The following is an 18,734-nucleotide window of genomic DNA, read 5'->3' as shown; positions in this document are numbered from 1 at the left end:
TAACTGCTCTGAAGGTAAATGGGATGGGCAGGCCTGTGTGTGTGTGAGATGTTCCACAAGGCTCTGAGCACCCTGGGGTAGTGGAAGGTGTCCCTGCCCAGGGCAGAGAGTTTGGAATGAGATGGTCTTGAAGGTCTCTTCCAACCCAAGCCATTCTGATATTCAAAATGCAGAGGGTGGTTGCTCTTGTTTCCTTATGAAACAGCAATTCCAGTGGACTGGGGAGAAAATTGTCCACAGAGAGGGTGGGATGTGCCTTTCTTCTATAGCAAGGAGCCCATCCCTAAGTCTTCTTGGTGGAGCAGTGATGGTTTTCTGGCAAGCTTCATGGTCTTTTCGTGGTTTGACAGAGCATAAGGAGAACAGATGTTGAGTCAGGCTGGATCATGGTTTGTGTACTCGCAGCCCCCAGTTTTGTCCCCTCCTTTTTGACTCACATGGTGTTTTAAACCAATTTCCCCTTCTGGTAGTAGTTCTGTCAGTCCCAGTCTCTTTGCACGGTGCTGTAAAGCAGCACCTTGGTTTTCCAAAGGAATAAATGCCACATGTAATCCATGGAGCTGGTCAGCACCAGAGGGTTGTGCACCAACCCAGGGGCACATCTTCCCTTCCCAGTGCCAAACACCCCTTGACGTTAGAGTGTAAACGTCCCTTTTAAAGGGTGGCTGGCCAGCGGGAATCACCAAGACTCGAGACAGTCATTGTGAGCCACTGCAAAGAGCAGATCAAGCTGTCCGTGCCAGTATCCCAGAGGAAGGTGCCCCAGGAGCCACGGAAGGTGCTGATTCTGCTTGTCAGTTTTTCTGCTGTTTTCAGCTCTCCTGCTAAAAACACAGCCCAGCCACCCTGGTCTTGAAAGGATCCTTAAGCCTTCCTTTTCTCCTCCTCCACCGCTTCAAAAACACAGCGGCTGACAGTCCAAATGTTTGAAATAATTGGATTCTGCATTCTAATTCATCTGTAAAGTATTCGTTGATTAAATTAGCCTAATAGATATTATTTCTTACATGACTGCATAATTTCATCCTGATTGGATCACTATGGCACTAACGAGTCCCCCCATTTACTATTGACTCGAGAATCACAGAAGGCTGGAGATAACTATCATCTTGTTTCCATTTTTTTTCCCTTTCCCAGGCTAAAAGTTAAACTGATTTATACTAAAAAGGCACACAGCCAATGCCCAGGTACATCTCTATTTTAGTCTTTGAGACCAGTGTTAGAATAGGAAAAAATCTCGGTTTATATAATCTTGAGCCCTCTTTTATTTACTCAGTGGTTTGTTTCTGAAGCAGAAAGATTAACTGACCATTTAAATTCCTTTGGGGGGGGTGGAAATGGAGATATTTTTAAATAAAATGCATTTTATTATCTCATCAAAACAGACTCATTGCAAATGAACGTCGTAAGGACTGCACACACTTAGGGAAATGGAAATTCTCCTCTCAAGATAATGTTCCAAGCAAAGTGATTTTAGTCTCTATTAGTAAGATTTTTTCTTTGAGCTGCAATTTGAGTTGTAACCAAGAGAGAGGAGGAGGAAAACAAAATTGCCTTTAGTTTCATGCTAAATGAGAGCACACCCTGCTTTTTAAGGAAGAGGGAGCTACCTCGGAGTCCCGCTCCTCTGCCCCGGGGATGACGGTCTCCAGGTCTCCGGGGTTTTGTTGGGAAGGGGTTAACAGCAGGATTGGCTTCTCCCCCTGCCCCAGTGGCTGGAAACAGCTGGTGGGTTTTGTGTTGCGCCGCTGAACTGAGCAGCCCAAAGAAGTTTTTGGCAAACACTCGGCCTGGCTGGGACAAGGAGAGGTGGGTCAGCTCAGGAAGCCGTTTCCATGAGCCACGGGGGGAACAATGCCCCACTCAGCAGGGACAGAAGGGACACCCGCTCCCGCTGAATAGCTCCCCAAAAAAACCCGGCTCAAAAGGAGCAAGGCCCATTCGCTTCTGGGAATCCAATAAATTGTTTCAGGAAGTGGAAGTCTGTCCCGGCTAATGGAGCCGTGATTGACAGGAGGTTCTCATTACAGCGCCCATCAGGGGACAAAGTGAATTCCAATGTTATTTAAGAGGTTAAGTAGAAATAAGATGCAGGTGACAGCCCAAGGCTTGGGGCATCAGGCACTGCTCTTCCTATGCTGAGGTTTTTTTGTGAAGAGACTCCATAAAATTTAAAATGAGTGGGGGCAGGGGCAGTTTAGGAAGTAAAATTTGGTCCTGCCATGACTCGAGGGGACCTTGCCTGGCTGAGAAGCAGGGAAGGGAAGGTTGCTTTGGGAATTCTTGCATTAGGAGGTCCTTGTTCTTTAAGTCCACCCAACATGGATGTTACATTTGTAACCCTACCTAGGCTGGGTCAGGTTGGGTTGGTCAGGGCCCCAAGCCTGCAAGAGCTCAAGGAACATTTGGATATTGCGCTCAGGGATGCACAGGGTGGAATTGTTGGGGTGTCCGTGCAGGGCCGGGGGGTTGGACTTGATGATCCTTGCGGGTCTCTTCCAACCCAGGATATTCTCTGACAGGTCTCTGTGTGTGCTTCTCCAAGGTCTTTACCTGGCTTGAGAAGCAAAAGAAAAGGAAAATGTGTTCCTGGTGACTCAGGTTGCCCTGTGTTCCTGAGCAGGAGGCTTCTCCATGCTGCCATAGTTTACAAAGCTAAAACTAAAGGTCTTTTCTGGCCTTGTTCAGCAAAAATGAAGCAAAGAAGAGCATCCAAAATTCAGTGTTGCTTGCACAGAGGAAAAGCTGTGATTTAAGCTGTGACCAGAGGTTTAAAGCAGCTGCTAAACCTTACAAAGTATTTATTGGTGTATTTTTTTCCTTTTTCTGAATTCCCAAATGACACTTGTGGATGTCACAGGGTGGGAAGCTGAGGGAGCTGCTGATTGCTGGTATTGACAGAGCCTTGCATGGTGCATGGTCAGGTACAAGGATGTAATTTAAGCACGGGGTTCACGGCTGGCTTGCGAGTGACGGTGAAACTCCTGCATGTGACGCATGTAATAAATCTGGTTCGGCACAGGATTAATGTGGTATTCAAAATTATTATTTACCATTTGAAGTTGAGACGTGGCTGTGCACGAGGAGGAGCAAATAGCTGAGCACAAGGCATCAGGGAAGGGTGCTCTGAGGGGAGAAGAATACCTGCCTGCATTGTTTCACCAGTGCAGTCCTGGGTAACGCTAATGAAAATTGCACTTGAAATGCAGGATTGATTTGTGATGAGCTCAGCCCTAAAGAGTACATTTGTGGAATGATAACCTGATTGGTGGTGCTGCCTCTTGAAGGGCTGAGGGGGTCTAATTGGCATATAACGCTCTATAAATTTATTAGCAACCCCTGCTTCCCCATTGGTGGGCCTTCTCCTGCTAACCACCAGGAAATTACCAATTTTCAGGAGTTACTCACTCAAGTCGTGCCGCGTCTGGGCTCTACAAAGAAATCTCCATTGCTGCTCTCATAAATCCTGGCTCAGAGCTCCCACAACTGGAAGGGGTCACTTGTGCAGTGGACAGCTTGGACACCTTGTGTTGGCCACTCAGCTTGGGCCTCCTTGGCTCATCCTGACTTGCCACAAGCCCAGGTTGCACAAAGACCATTAGGAGGGAACAAGTCTGTTTGGCAACCCCTGGGCTGCAGCTGCCAGGGAGCAGAAATTATACTTGTTTTGGCAGTCCACATCCAGGGCTTTGATGGTTCTTATTGATACATTCAGCCCCAGGGTATCTCGGGCAGTAGAGGATATACCCACTGTTCGTTTTTGGATTTTTTTTTTTTCAGGAGCACAATAGGAATATTCAGGAGCCAGTGTAATTATTTCAGTGAGTTCACTTTTAAGATTGAGTCACAAATTAGAAAATAATATTCACATGTTTCTTCTAATTGGTAACAGATTAGGGATATTTTATCTTTTTTAAATAATTTCCAAATGTGGCCCAAAGAGGGATTTGCAGGGAGGTAACTGGGAGAGAGAGAGAGAGCACTTAAGCACCAGGAACACTTGGGCAAGAGGCTTTAATTCCTCAATTCTGGCTTTAGTTCAGCTTTTAAATCCCTGCACAGCTCTCTCTGAGTTGCTCTCCAAATGGAACTTGCTGTCACTTTTGGCAGGTGTCCCCGGTGCGGATTTTCTTTGCTGTCAGGTTTTCTCTGGGTTTCCCACTGTCAAACATCCACCTTATGGCTTGTGAATCATAAAAGCCTAAAGCTTTGCAAGTGATTAATAGGCAGAGGAGCATTGGAAAAGCTTCAGCAGGACCTGAGCAGTTCTATGTCTTCTGAAGGCCACATCCATCTCTAGTCTCATCTTTTTAGGACACATTTGGGCAAACCCAGTGTTGCACATCCCATTGTTGGAAATAAACAAACAAATAAAAAGAATCATTGAGATTTCAGTTTTTAGTCGGAGGAACCGCATGGATTTCTCTAGGTGTTAACTGCTGAGGATTCTCAAATCTTCATCCCTTTTTATTCTAAGGAAATTCTTCATCCACTTGGCTTTTCCAGACACATGAGCAGGTCTACCAATGGTCTTTTTTTAACTAATTGTGATTTATGGTTTGAGAAGGGCATCAAACACCTGAAACCCACTAAAACAGAGGTGGAGGGAAGTCCCATCACTTGCTGAACGGAGGGAATAATTTGGGATCTCTACCTTGCCAAAAAAGGCATCATTTTTCCTAGATTAAAACAGCCATTAATTAATGAGACTGGTGGAAGAGTCTGATGACATCAACAATTTCTGTAGAGTCCTTGGCATCAGTGAGATGGTTCAGGTTGGATATTAGGGGAATTTCTTCACTGAGAGTGTGGTTAAGCATTGGAAGGGCTGCCCAGGGAGGTGGAGGACTCACCATCCCTGGAAACGTTCAGGGAATGAGTGGACACAGGAATAAGTGCTTTGGGCACCATAGTGTTTGGCTGAAGATTGGACTTGATCTTGGAGGTCTTTTCCAAACTTAAGGGTTCTGTGGTACTTGGTATGCAAATGAGGAGACATCAGAAGGTGAGGGGAGCAGAAGGGAGAGCTCCAAGTCACTTGGGAAAAGTTGGACAGCAGAGGGGTCCCTGCAGCATCTCCAGAATGTGGATCCCAGAAATGCTGCCCACAGGGATCATCCAGCTGCTTCCCGGCCCTTGGACCTTCACCTCCAAGCTTGCCTGCCTCCCACTGCTGACTTGTGCAGAGCAAGCAGTTGGTTTTATTTGCTTGCTGCTCCAAATGTGTTTTTGTTCAGAATCTGTGCTCAAATACAACGTTTATTACTTGTATTTTCTCTTTTATGTCTTACATAAATTCAGTGTAATGGTTGGAGGGTGTTCTTTTTTCCCAAATACTCCAAAGAGCATCATCTTACTGCTTCTCCTGGAATTAAGATGCCATTAAAGCCCCGCGAAAGGACTTTTGTTTCTCCTTGCAAACCAAACTGTAGGACTTACTGTTAACAAAGGATCAAGAAACATTTCTGAAGGTCTTTGTGAGGCGTTGCAATTAGACCATCCTCCTCCAGTTTTTGATCCTCGAGTAAAGATCAGGTTCTCCTGGAGCCCACAACATGTTTTTTCCATTTTGGATTGATTGGACTTGATGATCCTAGAGGTCTTTTCTCACCTTACTGATTCTATAATGGGAGCCTCAAGCAAACCCTCATTTGAGATCTCTTTCTACTCTTTTTTCCCCCTCCCTCATTATTTTTAAGGCACTCACAGTTGTGCTGCTCCTCCACTTCCCAGCAGGGCGAGCAGAGGAAAAGCTCCATTTCTCTTTGGCGGCGCGTTTGCCGTGGGATCCGTTCCACAGCAGCTCACATCAGCCCCTGTTATGGTATCCCTAATGCTCTGTGATGGGAGGAGCACAGCCCTGCTCCACGCCACACTGCTCAGCCACGGGGGCACTTCACGCAGCCACCTCGCTCCATCTCCCACCTGGCACAGATTATTGAGATTTATGCCCTTCAATATTTTTGTGTCGCGCCCCATCCGCCACCTTTGAGAAGGGAACTTCCCTTTTTTATTTTTTTAATACGTAATGGTTTCTCAAGCTCCACTTAAAACACTGCTGCATAAAGCAAGGCCTTGCTTTAGGAAAAAATTAGTGTTAACAAATTGGAAATTAATGGAATCTTCTGACCTGAGTGACTGTGTATCAACTGGCAGAATGAAATTTCCAGTCTGTGTTTAGGCACTGGCACAATGCAGTTTGATTTATACACTTAAGACATCAAGTTAAGTGTGGTTACACACGAGTAATGAAATGCATTAGGTACGTGTTTCCAATTACTATTCTCTGCATACATATATTTATTAATGAAAACAGGCAAGAAGCAAATATACACCTTGGTTTTAGCATTTCTATGCAACTGTTGCAGCTTTTGGCTTTTTTTAGGTAATATTTGTGGTGTGACCAAGAGTTGAGGTTGACCACCCAAGAAATGGAAGCAGTTCACTTACGTGTCTAGAGGCACACAATGATAACTCATTTATCAGCCTTTTTTTTTCGGGTAGCCAGCACAGTGATATGGTTTGGGTTTAATTTTGTGTGGATGTTTACCTTGATACTGATGTGCCAGCATATCAAAGGAATCAGATCCTGAACTCAGGAGCTTTCCTGTTGGTCAGCAGAGGGTGGGTGTGAGGGAGCTGTTGTTCCTGGATTTTGCATTCCAGACCCTTGTAAAGTCTCTCCTTAGAACCCTTGGGAGAAATTCATCTTCCTCCACTCTTCACAGTGCTTTTTAAATTATTTTCACCAATCCGTGTGTTTAAAATCACAGTCACGAAATGGTTTGGGTTGGAAAAGATCTTAAAGCTCATCCAGTTCCACCCCTGCCATGGGCAGGGACATCTTCCACTGTCCCAGGTTGCTCCAAGCCTCATCCAACCTGGCCTTGGACACTTCCAGGGATCCAGGGGCAGCCACAGCTTCTCTGGGCACCTGTGCCAGGGCCTGCCCACCCTCACAGGGAGGAATTTCTTTCCAATATCCCATCTAAACCTACTCTCTGTCAGTTTAAACCCATTCCCCCTTGTCCTGTCACTCCAGAACCTTGCAAATAGTTTTCCCCATTTCTGTTGTTGACTCCCTTCATGAAGTGAAAGGCCAAAATTAGGTCTCCCCTGGGCCTTGTCTTTTCCAGGCTGAACATTCCCAATCCTCTCAGCCTTTCCTCATAGCAGAGGTGCTCCAGCCCTCTGATTGTCTTTGTGGTTTCCTCAGGACAGTGGTGAGCTCTAAATCCTTAGGGTTTACCATTGTCAGGGTTTTTCCCTCTGAAATGTCACTGGCAATGCTGTTTGAAAAAATTCTGGGGCTTTTGGGGTTAGAGGAAAAGGACAACTTGTGGCTTCTTCAAGGTTTTTATTAAATCCCTAGGGACTGTTTCCATTTCATATAATGGTACAGAACAAAGCAAAAACCTGGGTTTTTATTGAGAAAAGATTTCAACAACTTGAAGGGCTTAGAGTTGTCACCCTTAGGATCTTTATTCTCAACTTAATAAGCCTTATCTTAGTACCCACAGTATCCCCTGCTGTTGTGTGTCACAGTTTTTGCTTAACTTTACACGGAGTAAACCTCAGGTGTGATGTATATTATCAAATAAACCTTAAAAATTATTAGATGGAGTGTCGTGTAATGAAAACAGAAGTTGGCTGCAATTTTCTGTGATAAATCAGAGCCCACAATTGAAGGGTATTTATCTGAAAAGCCTGAACTCAGTAAACCTTGATGTCTTGGCCAGGCTGGTCTTTAATGTTGGGCAGCGATAAATCCTGAGGGTGTATTAATGCTTCAAGGAGTGCTGCTGCTTACTCCATGGAGGGGTAACCCACAAGTGCAGAAATAGCAGCTGTTTTGGAGCCCTGTGTAGGAGAATGCTCTCAGGAGAGAGGGAAAAAGGTGGAGGAGCTCCACCAAACGCAAATAATGATGATACTGGTAAGTGTCAGGCAAGACATGATTAATTTGAGAAGCACGTTGAGCTCTGCACAAATGAGTGATCTCTGTCCCTCACACACAGCAGGGCTTTTTTTTTTTTCCCTGAAACACACAGCTATGAAAGGAAAACTGAAAAATTGAATAGGAGAGTTAATGACGGAGAAGGTCCAGAGCTGTGGGCTTCAGGAAATGAGTCCCTGACAGTGCGAGGTGCTGCTGGTGGGAAACCGCCTTTATTTCATAGAATCCTGGAATGGTGTGGGTTGGAAGGGACCTTGAAGATCACCTCATTCCAACATCCTGCCATGGGCAGGGACACCTTCCAGCATCCCAAGGTGCTCGGATCCTGGCCTCGAACACTTCCAGGGATTTGTGCCATTCGGTTTGGTTGAAAAGGACTGAGAGTAGAAGTAACCTGAATTTGGCATGATTCTGCAGCACCGAATTGTCTGTCTCCTGGACCAAAATTTGAATAGTGGGTTGAACACAGTCCTCAGGCAGATAAGTTGCCCATCAGACAGTAACTAAATCATTTCCAGGCTGGGTTACCACACTGCTCACTTGGACCAGAGTCCACGGCAAGGCAGGGGTTGGCTGATCCGCAGCTTTCCTATGGGGCTGCCCTTCGTCCGTCAGGGGTGTTTAACTTGTAAGAAGTAATAAGCTTAATAGGTAGACTTTATTTAATTATTAATGATCCCTTTCTGTCCTTACAGCTCATAAAACACCCTGTAGGTTGGCAAAACACTCATAATATCGATCAGGAGCCAGGGAGATATTTATTTCCTCTTTGCCCTGGCGCGCATAAATCGCGGTCCGTTCCCTCGGCGGGCGGGATTTACAGTGGACCCGTTTCTTCAAAGCTCTCAGTAATTAAGGAATAAATACCCATCGGTCTTTGTTTGCTGTCTGGAGCCCTCTTGTTTGCCAGGGACCTGGATATTCCCGGTGGGCTCGTGCCTTCCCCCTTAGCAACGCGGCCGGGCGGAGAGGCATGCGAGGCGCGGAGCCGCTCAGCTGCTCAGCGCTGCCTTTGCAATGCAGCAGAGGGGTCTTCTCCTGCAGAGAGAGAGGAAGCCCCTGTGTTTTCTCAGCATATTGTTCCCAGCTCCTCTTCCATGCCTCTCCTCCCAGTTCCTGCTTTGCTCAGGGCAGGAAGGCACTTTGGAAATTCCTTGCTGCTAGCCCCTTTCTTCTCACCCTCTCTTCTTCTCCCCCCTTTTGCTGTTGCAATTAAAAGCATCATGAACCTTTCTCCAACATTTCAATCCTGCCCCCACCCTCAATGTTTTCCTTTTACCCATCCCAACACTGCATCACCAGCCCTGTCCAAAGCAGTGCCATTTCTTGGGATTATCACAGAGGGGGCTGTTGAATCAGGAAGCCCCGGCGCATCCAGCTGCCCGGCGCCGGTCATTAGGTGATATGTGCTCCTTGCGTGCTGGACCACGAAGCTAATGACACATCCTGGGGCTCTTCCAGGAGTTTGGGAGGTGCAGTGGGTTAGATTTACTTCATTTTCTTGGAAGAGACACATTAACCTTGTCAGCTGGCCAACAGGAGAGGAAATTTGGCAGAGGTCTTGCTGAGCTGGCCAGGTTACCACGGCGTTAAAGGGTTGTACTTCAGTGAGCAACCAGAAATGGCAACACACGGGCACAGCACCTGCACAGCCACCATGGAGACACCACTGAGAGGCCTCCTCTCTTACAGAATTAGTTCTGTAGCAAGAGAGAAGAAAGGATGAAAAAAATTCAGGAGCTTTTCAGTGTTGTCAGAGGTGTGGAGGATAAAACTTCACTTCAAAGTGCCTGTAAGGAGCCTGCTCTTATTTCTGGTGGTGGGAAATCAATGCTGTGCCATGGTAAATACCTGCTGTCCACTGTCTTTCTAATTCAACCTTCAGAATTTGTTCCAGCTTTTTAACAAGTGGTGAGTAACTCTGGATAACGACATGACATTTTAGTCATCCTTTTAGTCATGCTTTGGGAAGAGCAAGGCTGCTCTTGTTCTGGAGCTGTGGAATTCTGATGGCAAGTTCCCAGGCTCTCCAGCCACGTGCTGTTGCCTACTCAGGCAGTTCTGGGTCACTGCATGAACACGACTTCTTTTCCCACCCTGCACATCCTCTTCGTGTTTGCCTGCTGATGTCACTCCACCAAATATCTGTGAGGGACAAATGGAGGTGAAGGCAGAGGTGAATGGGAGCGAGGAGGAGGTAGGATGGAGAGTGGATCCCAGCAAGATGAGGCTTCTGATGGGATTTGTAGGGTGGAAAACCCAGTGCACCACATGATGGGGCTGAGCTGTGTGGGATGTGGGCTCCTCAAGGAGCATCTCCAGTGCAAGCCCACGGCTGGGGAACACAGTGCAGCTCCTGGAGCGAGGCTGTGCTGGAAGCAAATCTGCTTCTTCTCTTCTCTGACGCTCCCTGCTCACCCTCCCCCCCTCCAGTGCCCAGTATTTATGTTTCCACATAATAATGATGTGATGTGGCTGGCAGAGTAATTTAAATAATTGGACATTATCTTGAGAAGCAAGCACCTAATTAGATCAAAATAAACGGAGAACTGAAATTTTCATCTGTTTCTAATAACCTTTTACCTATGTACAGTGTTGCTGCTGCAGCAGGGATTTCATTATTCACACCACTGTGTTGTTGGAGTTCACAAGTGATGGAGGAGCTCTCTGCAGGATCAGAGAGCTTGGTGGCACTTTCTGGACAAGATTGGTGACTCATTCCTGGTTCTGTAGAGTGTTTTGCAGTGATCGTCTGCTGTATTTTCCCCTTGTGTGAGGGGCAAAAACGGTGAGGTTTGGAGTCTGTACCAGCAGATACAGATCAAGGTTTGAATGCACATATTTAGAGAGAAAAGGCTCAAAGAACATCTGACTTTAGGGCTCTGTTGTTCATTTCTCGAAGTTTATCTAGGAGCTTATAATTTATTTGTTTTGCTGCATATGAGGAAGAGGCAGCTCAGACCTTCTCCAGTGTTTGGTGTCATTGGGGCCATCAGAGCACATGAAGATGTTTCTTCTACAGCACTCCAGCTTTGATTTGCTCCAGAGACAAGGAGTCCACTGCTGAAAGTTCACTGAAAAGAGTCTTGGTTTGGCTTTGGCATCTACAGCTGGAAGTGTCCGGTATGGAGAGGTTCATTTAGAATTGCCAGGATTGCAATTAAGGGAGGAAAAGAGGGAAATATTTACTAGCCTTCATTTTAGGGACTGGTTCAGTGTCTTTCTCCTGATGAGTTGCTCTCCCTCACACTTCCTTGTGCTCTTATTCAGTTGATTTATTTAAAGGTATGTCAGTGCTGGCTGAAATGAAACACTGTGCCTCCTCTTCCTGCTTATTGCTGACCGCTCCAATAATTCATTTTTTAGCTCATTAACTAACAGGGGATGTGAGCAGTGGTCCTCCGGGGAACTGCAATGAGGTTAAGTGATCTACTGCTGACAACTCTGCTCTTGGACTGGCCTTCCTTGGGGGAGATGAAACCTCAACCAAGACAAGCTGTGGATCCCAGAAGTGAAACTGGGGCATCAGAGCAACAATTGCAGTATTTATGTCTTGTTGTCAGGGTTTCTGAGATGCATGCGAGTGGCGGAGCTGCAGCTGTCTCCCAGGAAAGTCCTCAGGACTTCCCATCCAAATTAAATGGTTTGTGCCAGAGATGGAGGCAGGATGTTTGTGGACATTGGCTTTCTAGATACTCACTGGAAAGCAGTTCCCGTGTGTTGTGGCTGTCCATGAGGTGTAGTCCAGCGTGCTTTTCCTCCTACCTCTGGTGAGGTTTTCTTTTCGACCCTAACATCCAAGTCTTCCTCGTGCCCAGTTTGTACTGTTGAAAAAGACCTGAATCTCACTCCATACTGATGGCAGCGACGTGCCGCCCCAAATGTCTGAGGCCTCTGAAGCACCTTTATTTTGATTATTTCCACCACAACCTTTGATGTGACTGCAAAGGTGGAACTGCACCTTACTGAGTGAATTCACTTGGTGCCCAGCACTGAGGCAGGTGGCAGCACATTCCCCTTCCTGTGACATTGGCTTCTAAAGACTTTCCTGTTCTTTCCCCAGCCTTTTGAGGCAGTAGGACAAAACTGAGCAGGACTGGAGCATCCCTATCTCTCTTTCTTGCATCCTTCCAGGAGCATCAGGGTTGCCCACGTGACGCACAGCAAATGTGAAATTCGTGCTGATAGATTTGTGAACCAGCAGCCTCAAGCTTTGAGAGCTTCTGCCTGAACTAAGCAGTTATTTTCTCCATTTAGCATCACTATTACAGTTTAGGCTGAATGGTGACTGGAAGTGGGAGACTTGTGTCAAACAGCTTTTTTTCTCAATAGAAAGGGACTTTTTCTTGAGCCATGGCAATCACAGCGACCCGTGCTCCGATAGGAGTCAAAAGCTTCTCTCACTTCAAAGTTGGTGTGGGGGAGAGGGAGATTAATTTGCAGACCCTTGACTAAGCTAAAAAAAATATTACTTACACGTCTGAGGAATATTTTGTCTTTAGGATGTATGGACATATGAAAAAGAAATTCCCAGAGCCCTGGTGCGTGTTACTGTGGGTGAACAGCACAGGTTGAATCACCTCATTTTCCAGTCTGGCATGTTTTAAACATTGGTTATACTCGCAATACCTCTGTGTGTGTTTAAAAATCATCTGAGATCTTTGCTAACATCCTTGAAGATAATCTAGCTGGATACTGGCAGTAGAGCTGTTGCAAGAATGCCCATTTTATTGTAGATAATTGCTAGTTACTTTATCCCTTTTGTGGCACTGGTTCTAGTTTGGCTTTTTACCTTAAAAAAATATAATTAGAAAAACCATGAATTAAAGATTCTGATAACACAACTCCTTTTCTTCCTCCTCTCCATCTGGAATACCTGCAGCGATACTCCATTTATCAGATCCTGCCATCAAAGGTTAATTTGCAACTGCCCAAATGGGTTGTGGGGGTTTTTTTTTGGTGTGTCTTTTAGCTTGCAGGAGTCATTCAGAGGCTTGAGGTAAAAGAAGCACTCTCTGTGTTAATTTTCTGTTTGCACTTTTGCTCTGAAGAAAAGCCCTGGCCCTGTTTCTGGGGCAAACTGTGGCCGGGGCAGGGGAGCTGTGCCTGCTTTGGGAATCTGTGCCTGAAAGCATCCAGGCAGGTCACAGCAAGGTCACTCCACATGTCCCAGGAAATGATGCAAAACTAATCCAGATTTGCTGGTGGAAGGAGATGTTTACATAAGTATTTAAAAACAGATTAGGGCTAACCTGACACTAGATTACTGGGAGCAGTGTAAACACGGCTGAAAGGCGTAAACAGAGCTTGGCCTTTTGTACTCCAGCGGAGAGAATCTGTCACCAGGACCCAGTTGCCTGGCTCAGGTGATGTTTGTGGTTTTCACAGGCTGAGCAGATTACCTGAGGGACCTCTAAATGGGACTTTGTCTAGGGCTGCTGCTCTCAGATCATGTAATTGTATGGTAATTTTTGAAATGGCGAGTGGAGGGCCTTGTTTGTAGTCCTTGTTCTGCTGTAACCTGATAGCACCAAAAAGCTTCTGATGGTTCTTTGATATATCAGGAGGAAAAGGTGCTTCAAAGCAATGGTTTGAATTTGGGGAAAAGCAGAGGAATCATCCTTATGCCCTTGGGAACATTACTCAGCTTGGAGGGGGACAAAGACCCCGTTTGGTTACTTCTGGTCTGGGATACAGAAATTGGGTGCATTTTTTTGCAGTGTGTTTTCCAGCCTTGAAGTGGAACCTGGCTGCTTGTTGTGTCTTTGGTCTTTGTGACAGCAAGGGCTCTTGCCCTGACCTCTTGCTGGCCATGGGCTTTTTAAGACCTCTGGCTGTTGTGATCCTACAGCCCCGTGGGCACAGCATCCATCAAGGAGGACCTCGAGCAGTGGAACAGTAAAAGGTGGACGTCACAAATACTGCTAAAAATACAAGGTTTGGGTGAACTGCTCCTAAGGTTTGGGTGAACTGTTGCTGTGAGGGCTTCCTTGACATAAATTTGAACGGGGAAATGACCTCCTTGTTGGTTGAGCACTGTTGGCTGCGACACCAGGTGAGAATGACCTGTCCCCTCTGGCTTCCCTAGGGAAGAGAAAGAGCTCTGGATACGCGCCAAGTACGAGCAGAAGCTCTTCCTCGCCCCACTGCAGTGCCTGGAGCTCTCTCTGGGCCAGCATCTCCTGAGGGCCACGGCCGAGGAGGACTTGCGGACCGTGATCCTGCTGCTGGCCCACGGCACGCGGGAGGAGGTGAACGAGACCTGCGGGGACGGGGACGGGCGCACCGCCCTGCACCTGGCCTGCCGCAAGGGGAACGTGGTGCTGGTGCAGCTCCTCATCTGGGTAAGGACTCGCTGCCGGGGCACGGCTGGGCCGGGGCTGGGCCGTGTCCCTTCCCTTGGCAGGACGGGCCAGAGCTGCTCCTGGGGGGCTCCACAGGGACCGTGGCCCCAGGGTGGGTGCTCCTCACTGCGCGCGTTCAAAGCGCGGTGGGAAAGCACGTTTCTGCCTCCGTGCTGCTTGTTGGAAAGCGAAGGAGAGCATGGGAAACGAGGAAGGAGAGATTCCTTTAGCTTGGAATCTGCTGGGGCAGATTTTGTCCCACGCGTGAGACTCCCTCCCTCGAGAAACATTTTTACCGTACGTGACTCGGTGCTGCCGTGCTCGTGGTGTCAGGCTGCTGCCTCATCCTCCCTTACGTCCAAAATCCCCAAATCCCCTCCCGAAATTTTCACACCACAGCTCCCAACAGCTCCCCTCTTGTTGCCTGCAGTACGGCGTGGACGTGATGGCGCGCGACGCCCACGGGAACACGGCGCTGGCCTACGCCCGCCAGGCCTCCAGCCAGGAGTGCATCGACGTGCTGCTGCAGTACGGCTGCCCCGACGAGCGCTTCGCCCTCATGGCCACCCCAAACCTGTCCAGGAAGAACAACAACCGCAACAACAGCGGCGGGAGGATGCCCACCATCATCTGAGGGGAGCTCGCTCGCGCGTTCGCTGACCCTGGTCACGTCCGCAGCCTCACATTCCTCCATCCCCATTGCAGCTCCGCTCTGTGAGTCCGGTACCTCTCCTTCTCCCTTTTCCCTTCGGTCCATCCCGAGCGCCAGGCGGGACGTGGGGAGCGCGGGGGCCGAGAGGAGCGCGGGGGCCGCGGGCAGGCCGTCGTTTCAGTGCCCGCCGCGGGGGCCGCGCCGGACAGCCGGCACCGCCCGGGGACACGCGGCACCGCCGAGGGACGGGCGGGGGGAGAGGCGAGCCGGAGCAGAAGGAAGGAAGGAAGGAAGGAGAGACGGTGACTTTCCCTAAGTGACAGTGAAGCACATCAGAACATTTCACCTCTACGGAACGCGGCGACGCCTGGATTTCCATTCTCTTCTCCTGAAGAGCTTGACGGCATAAATCAGAAGCAAGCACAGAGTTTGTCAGGTTTGAAGCTCCTATGATGGTATGTGTCAAATCAGTTGTAGCTAATCTGTCCGGGGAGAATACTGGCTTCATTACACTTGTATAGTTGAGTTCTTCCAGCATTACTGCTGTTTAATAGAACATGATTAGTCATCACGGAGAAAAAAGCATATTAGCTGAGGAGGTAGTTACATGGCACGCTTCGGTGATTGCTTGGATGTGATTGCAATATTCTTAGAAGCATCATATTATCTCAGACATGTTCTTTCGAGCCCTTGGAGCCCTCCTTTCTAAATTCACTGTCATAATTTAGTATCTGTTTAATTTTTCAGTCCAAAGAGAGGAAATGAGTTGCTGAGTGTTATTTGACTGCAGTCTCCTTGGTGTAAAAACAAAATGGAAAAAATAAATAAGAGTAAGCCTGAAACACAAAAAGGAATAATGAATACCACTATGGAAAACAACATTTCAAGTACATTTGGTGAAATTAATAAATGCATTAAAGGCTAATTTTTTTTGTTTTGTTGTTATGTTTTCAGCCAGCAGAAATAGGTTCTGTCATTTTGCCAAGGTAAATTGTGTTGAGTTTTTGGTCACTCCTGTGATGCATTGCCTAACTTATACAGATTTTTGTATTGTGTCTCTAGATTCTATGTATTTAAAATCTATTTGAATAAAAAAAAGACCGTAAATATACATTGATTTTTTTTTTGTACAGAAAATGACATCTCTGTTAATTTATAAACTGTAATGGATGTGAGCTAAATAATGTGCAACTAGTTAGGATCTGTGGGTTACAGATCATTATTGTACATTGATAACATTCCCAGCAGCGAACTCTTCTTTCCAAAGCCTGTGAGGAGCAACATATCAGAAGGAGATCAGGGAAGAAAAAAAAGCACATGAGACCTTTCAGAAAGGAGAAAAGAGGCTGTTCCTCAGCGCTGTAAATATATTTTACTCCAGAAGTCAGGAAGCTTTCACAAGCCAAGACAAAAAGCCCCATTCTGGCTGGGGGAAGATCAGATTTGATTAAGTTCAGAATTGATAGCCTTCACCGCGGCGGGCAGGGCACGGCTGCGCTCCCTCCCAGCCCGGCTGCTTTCGGCGAGAAAAATGGCTTGTGGAAGTGGCCTGGACAGTTCATTTCAATTCCAAGTTTCAATACTTGATTGGGTTATTTTGGTCTTACAGCCCAGCTTCTCCTGCTTCCCACTAGCAGGATTCTGGCGTGGGGAAGCAGAGGTTTTGGCAGGCAGAAAAGTTGATTTTGTTTTCCTTTCTTTTTTTTGAAGTGGCATGTGGCAATGTGAGGATGGGGGCATGGTTTATCCTGGAGAAAGGTGAAAACTCAACTGAATTTGATGGCAAAGCAGCAATTATGTGAAGGCAGTGAGGTGCACACAGCAGAGTAATTTGCAGATCGACCTGCTCCTGTGTATCTCCCAGGCCTTCGGCGGTGCTCTTCCTTGGGGCTCTGGGTTTCATTCAGCACACAAATGGGAGGAGCAGTTGCTAAATAAACTAACTGAATGTGGACAAAATGCAAAGGAAGAAATACAACGTGGTTTTCTTAAGGAAAACAAAAAAAAAACAAAAAAAAAGAAAAATTATGGATTTGAGGCAAAATTGTGGCTGAAAAACGAGCCTTGAGGTGGAAGCACAGGAATATTGACCAGCTTCTCCTTTTTGATAGTGTTGTCCTTTTGTACTTTGTTGTTTTCTAGACCTTTGAGTATCTGGGGGGAGGGAATCTTTCTCCAGCCAGCCTAGGCTGACTGCACCAGACACAGCTGATTCCCTTCCCACCGGGATACTTCTAAATATTTGGATTTTTTTTTTTTTTAATTCAGAAAGGTGTCTGTTTGAACTGCCACTTCTCCACCATTCCTGACATTTGGTACTTACAGGTGGTCCCTCAGGGAGGGGACAGCCCAGCTGATGTGCAGCTGAAGGGGATGCTGTGAAACCCCCTCTGTGTTCTGGTGCTCGGGAGCTTTGCCACAGCAGGGATTCAGGAATGGCAATCCCAGAGGTGCTAGAGCTGCCTCCTGTTCCCCCCAGGAGCATCCAGGGCATTTGTATCCCAAAAACCAAGTCCAGTGTTTCAAACCCACAGTGGGCAGGGTTCAAAGTGCACATTCCGTGTCAGAGCTGGGTTTTTTTCCTAATTGAGATTATTTTCTGTACGTTGTTTAATGCTCTCTTCGGGCCACCTTCCTCTGACAAGGCTGAGGGTGATGGTTGAGAAACAAGGGCAACCAGGCGGATTGCAGGTAGACAAAGTTCGTGGTCCTTGCCTAAAAATCTTCTGAGGGCAGCCCTTGAAAAAGCACAGAATATTTTTAGGAGAGGAAATTCCAGTGTGTTACAGGAAAAATTATGCATCCAGGCAAGCCGAGTGATACTTTAATTAAGTGGTTACACAGTTGCTTTTAACCTAAACATGGTTTTCTCCTAAGTGTTGGCATAACTGTGTTGAAGCAGTGTGGATGTGGGGGTCTGTGGGGAGGATTCCCAGCCCTGCACGTGGCAGAGCTCCCTTGGAAGGTCAGGAGATCCCAGAATATCCTGAGCTGGAAGGGACCCTCCGGGTGAGGTCACCCAGGGCCATTGTCACTGAGTCACTCCTTGCAGGGTGGAGGACAGGGGGGAAAGGCAGGGGGTGGAAGAAGCTCTCCTTGGCTGGATCCTGGTGGGGCTTGGCTTTGAGAGCTCCACAGGCTTTTCAGGGGATGTGTTTGCACTTTGCAGAGGCTGCTCTTGGAGCCTTCCAGGTGCAGAATCGGGCAAAGTCTCCTGGCACTTGGAGATCCCACAGGAATGTCGTTCCTGTTGCTTTCACTGCATTCTCCCACCCCTTTCCCGCTCTTTGTCTCGTGTTTAGCCACTCTTGTTGCTTTTTTGGAGCCCTCTTGCCAGGCTGTTCACACCCCTTGAGCAGGTTGGGAGCAAAACAAGCCCTAACTGTGACCCAGTCCGTGAGAAATCCCGGCAGAAAGCCAGCAGCCAAAGCTGCTTTCTCTAAACGGAGTCTGCGGCAGTGGTTGTCATTGCACCCCCCAGTGCTTCCCCTCATCCCAGATACCTTGAAATCCCCCTTCCTCTGCACTTTATCCATGACTAAAACACTAGAAGCGAGTCAGCCCTTGGTGTTTCCATATTTCCTCCTCTCTTTGGTTAATTGCTGTGGAATTCAGTCGGATGTGTCACAGCTGAACCTGGCTATTGCTGGGGACAGTTCACTTCTCCTTGTTCTTCATGAAGAAGAAAGACCCAACCTTGGGAAAATTCAGGGCCCTGCGCTGAATGCAGAGATTTGACCAAGGGCTTCCATTACCAGATTTCCAATTTTAGTGGTAAAAA

The 18,734-nt window shown here is 47.3% G+C and overlaps 1 protein-coding gene across 11 annotated transcripts in view; it reads left to right on the top strand.

Moving 5' to 3' along the window:
- Window positions 1-18,734, top strand: part of AGAP1 (ArfGAP with GTPase domain, ankyrin repeat and PH domain 1) — a 309,011-nt gene extending 290,277 nt beyond the window's left edge. For all 11 annotated transcript variants that reach the window (XM_068196696.1, XM_068196693.1, XM_068196694.1 and 8 more), the window contains 2 exons: window positions 14,046-14,301; window positions 14,732-18,734. In XM_068196696.1, the coding sequence (XP_068052797.1) occupies window positions 14,046-14,301; window positions 14,732-14,935 (460 nt within the window). In that variant the 3' untranslated portion in view covers window positions 14,936-18,734. The remainder of the gene's footprint in view (window positions 1-14,045; window positions 14,302-14,731) is intronic.

The sequence above is a fragment of the Anomalospiza imberbis genome, chromosome 7 (genome assembly GCF_031753505.1).
Source record: "Anomalospiza imberbis isolate Cuckoo-Finch-1a 21T00152 chromosome 7, ASM3175350v1, whole genome shotgun sequence".
NCBI lineage: Eukaryota > Metazoa > Chordata > Aves > Passeriformes > Viduidae > Anomalospiza > Anomalospiza imberbis.
The sequence above is the reverse complement of the archived record's forward strand: the minus strand, read 5'-3'. Positions and strand labels throughout refer to the sequence as shown.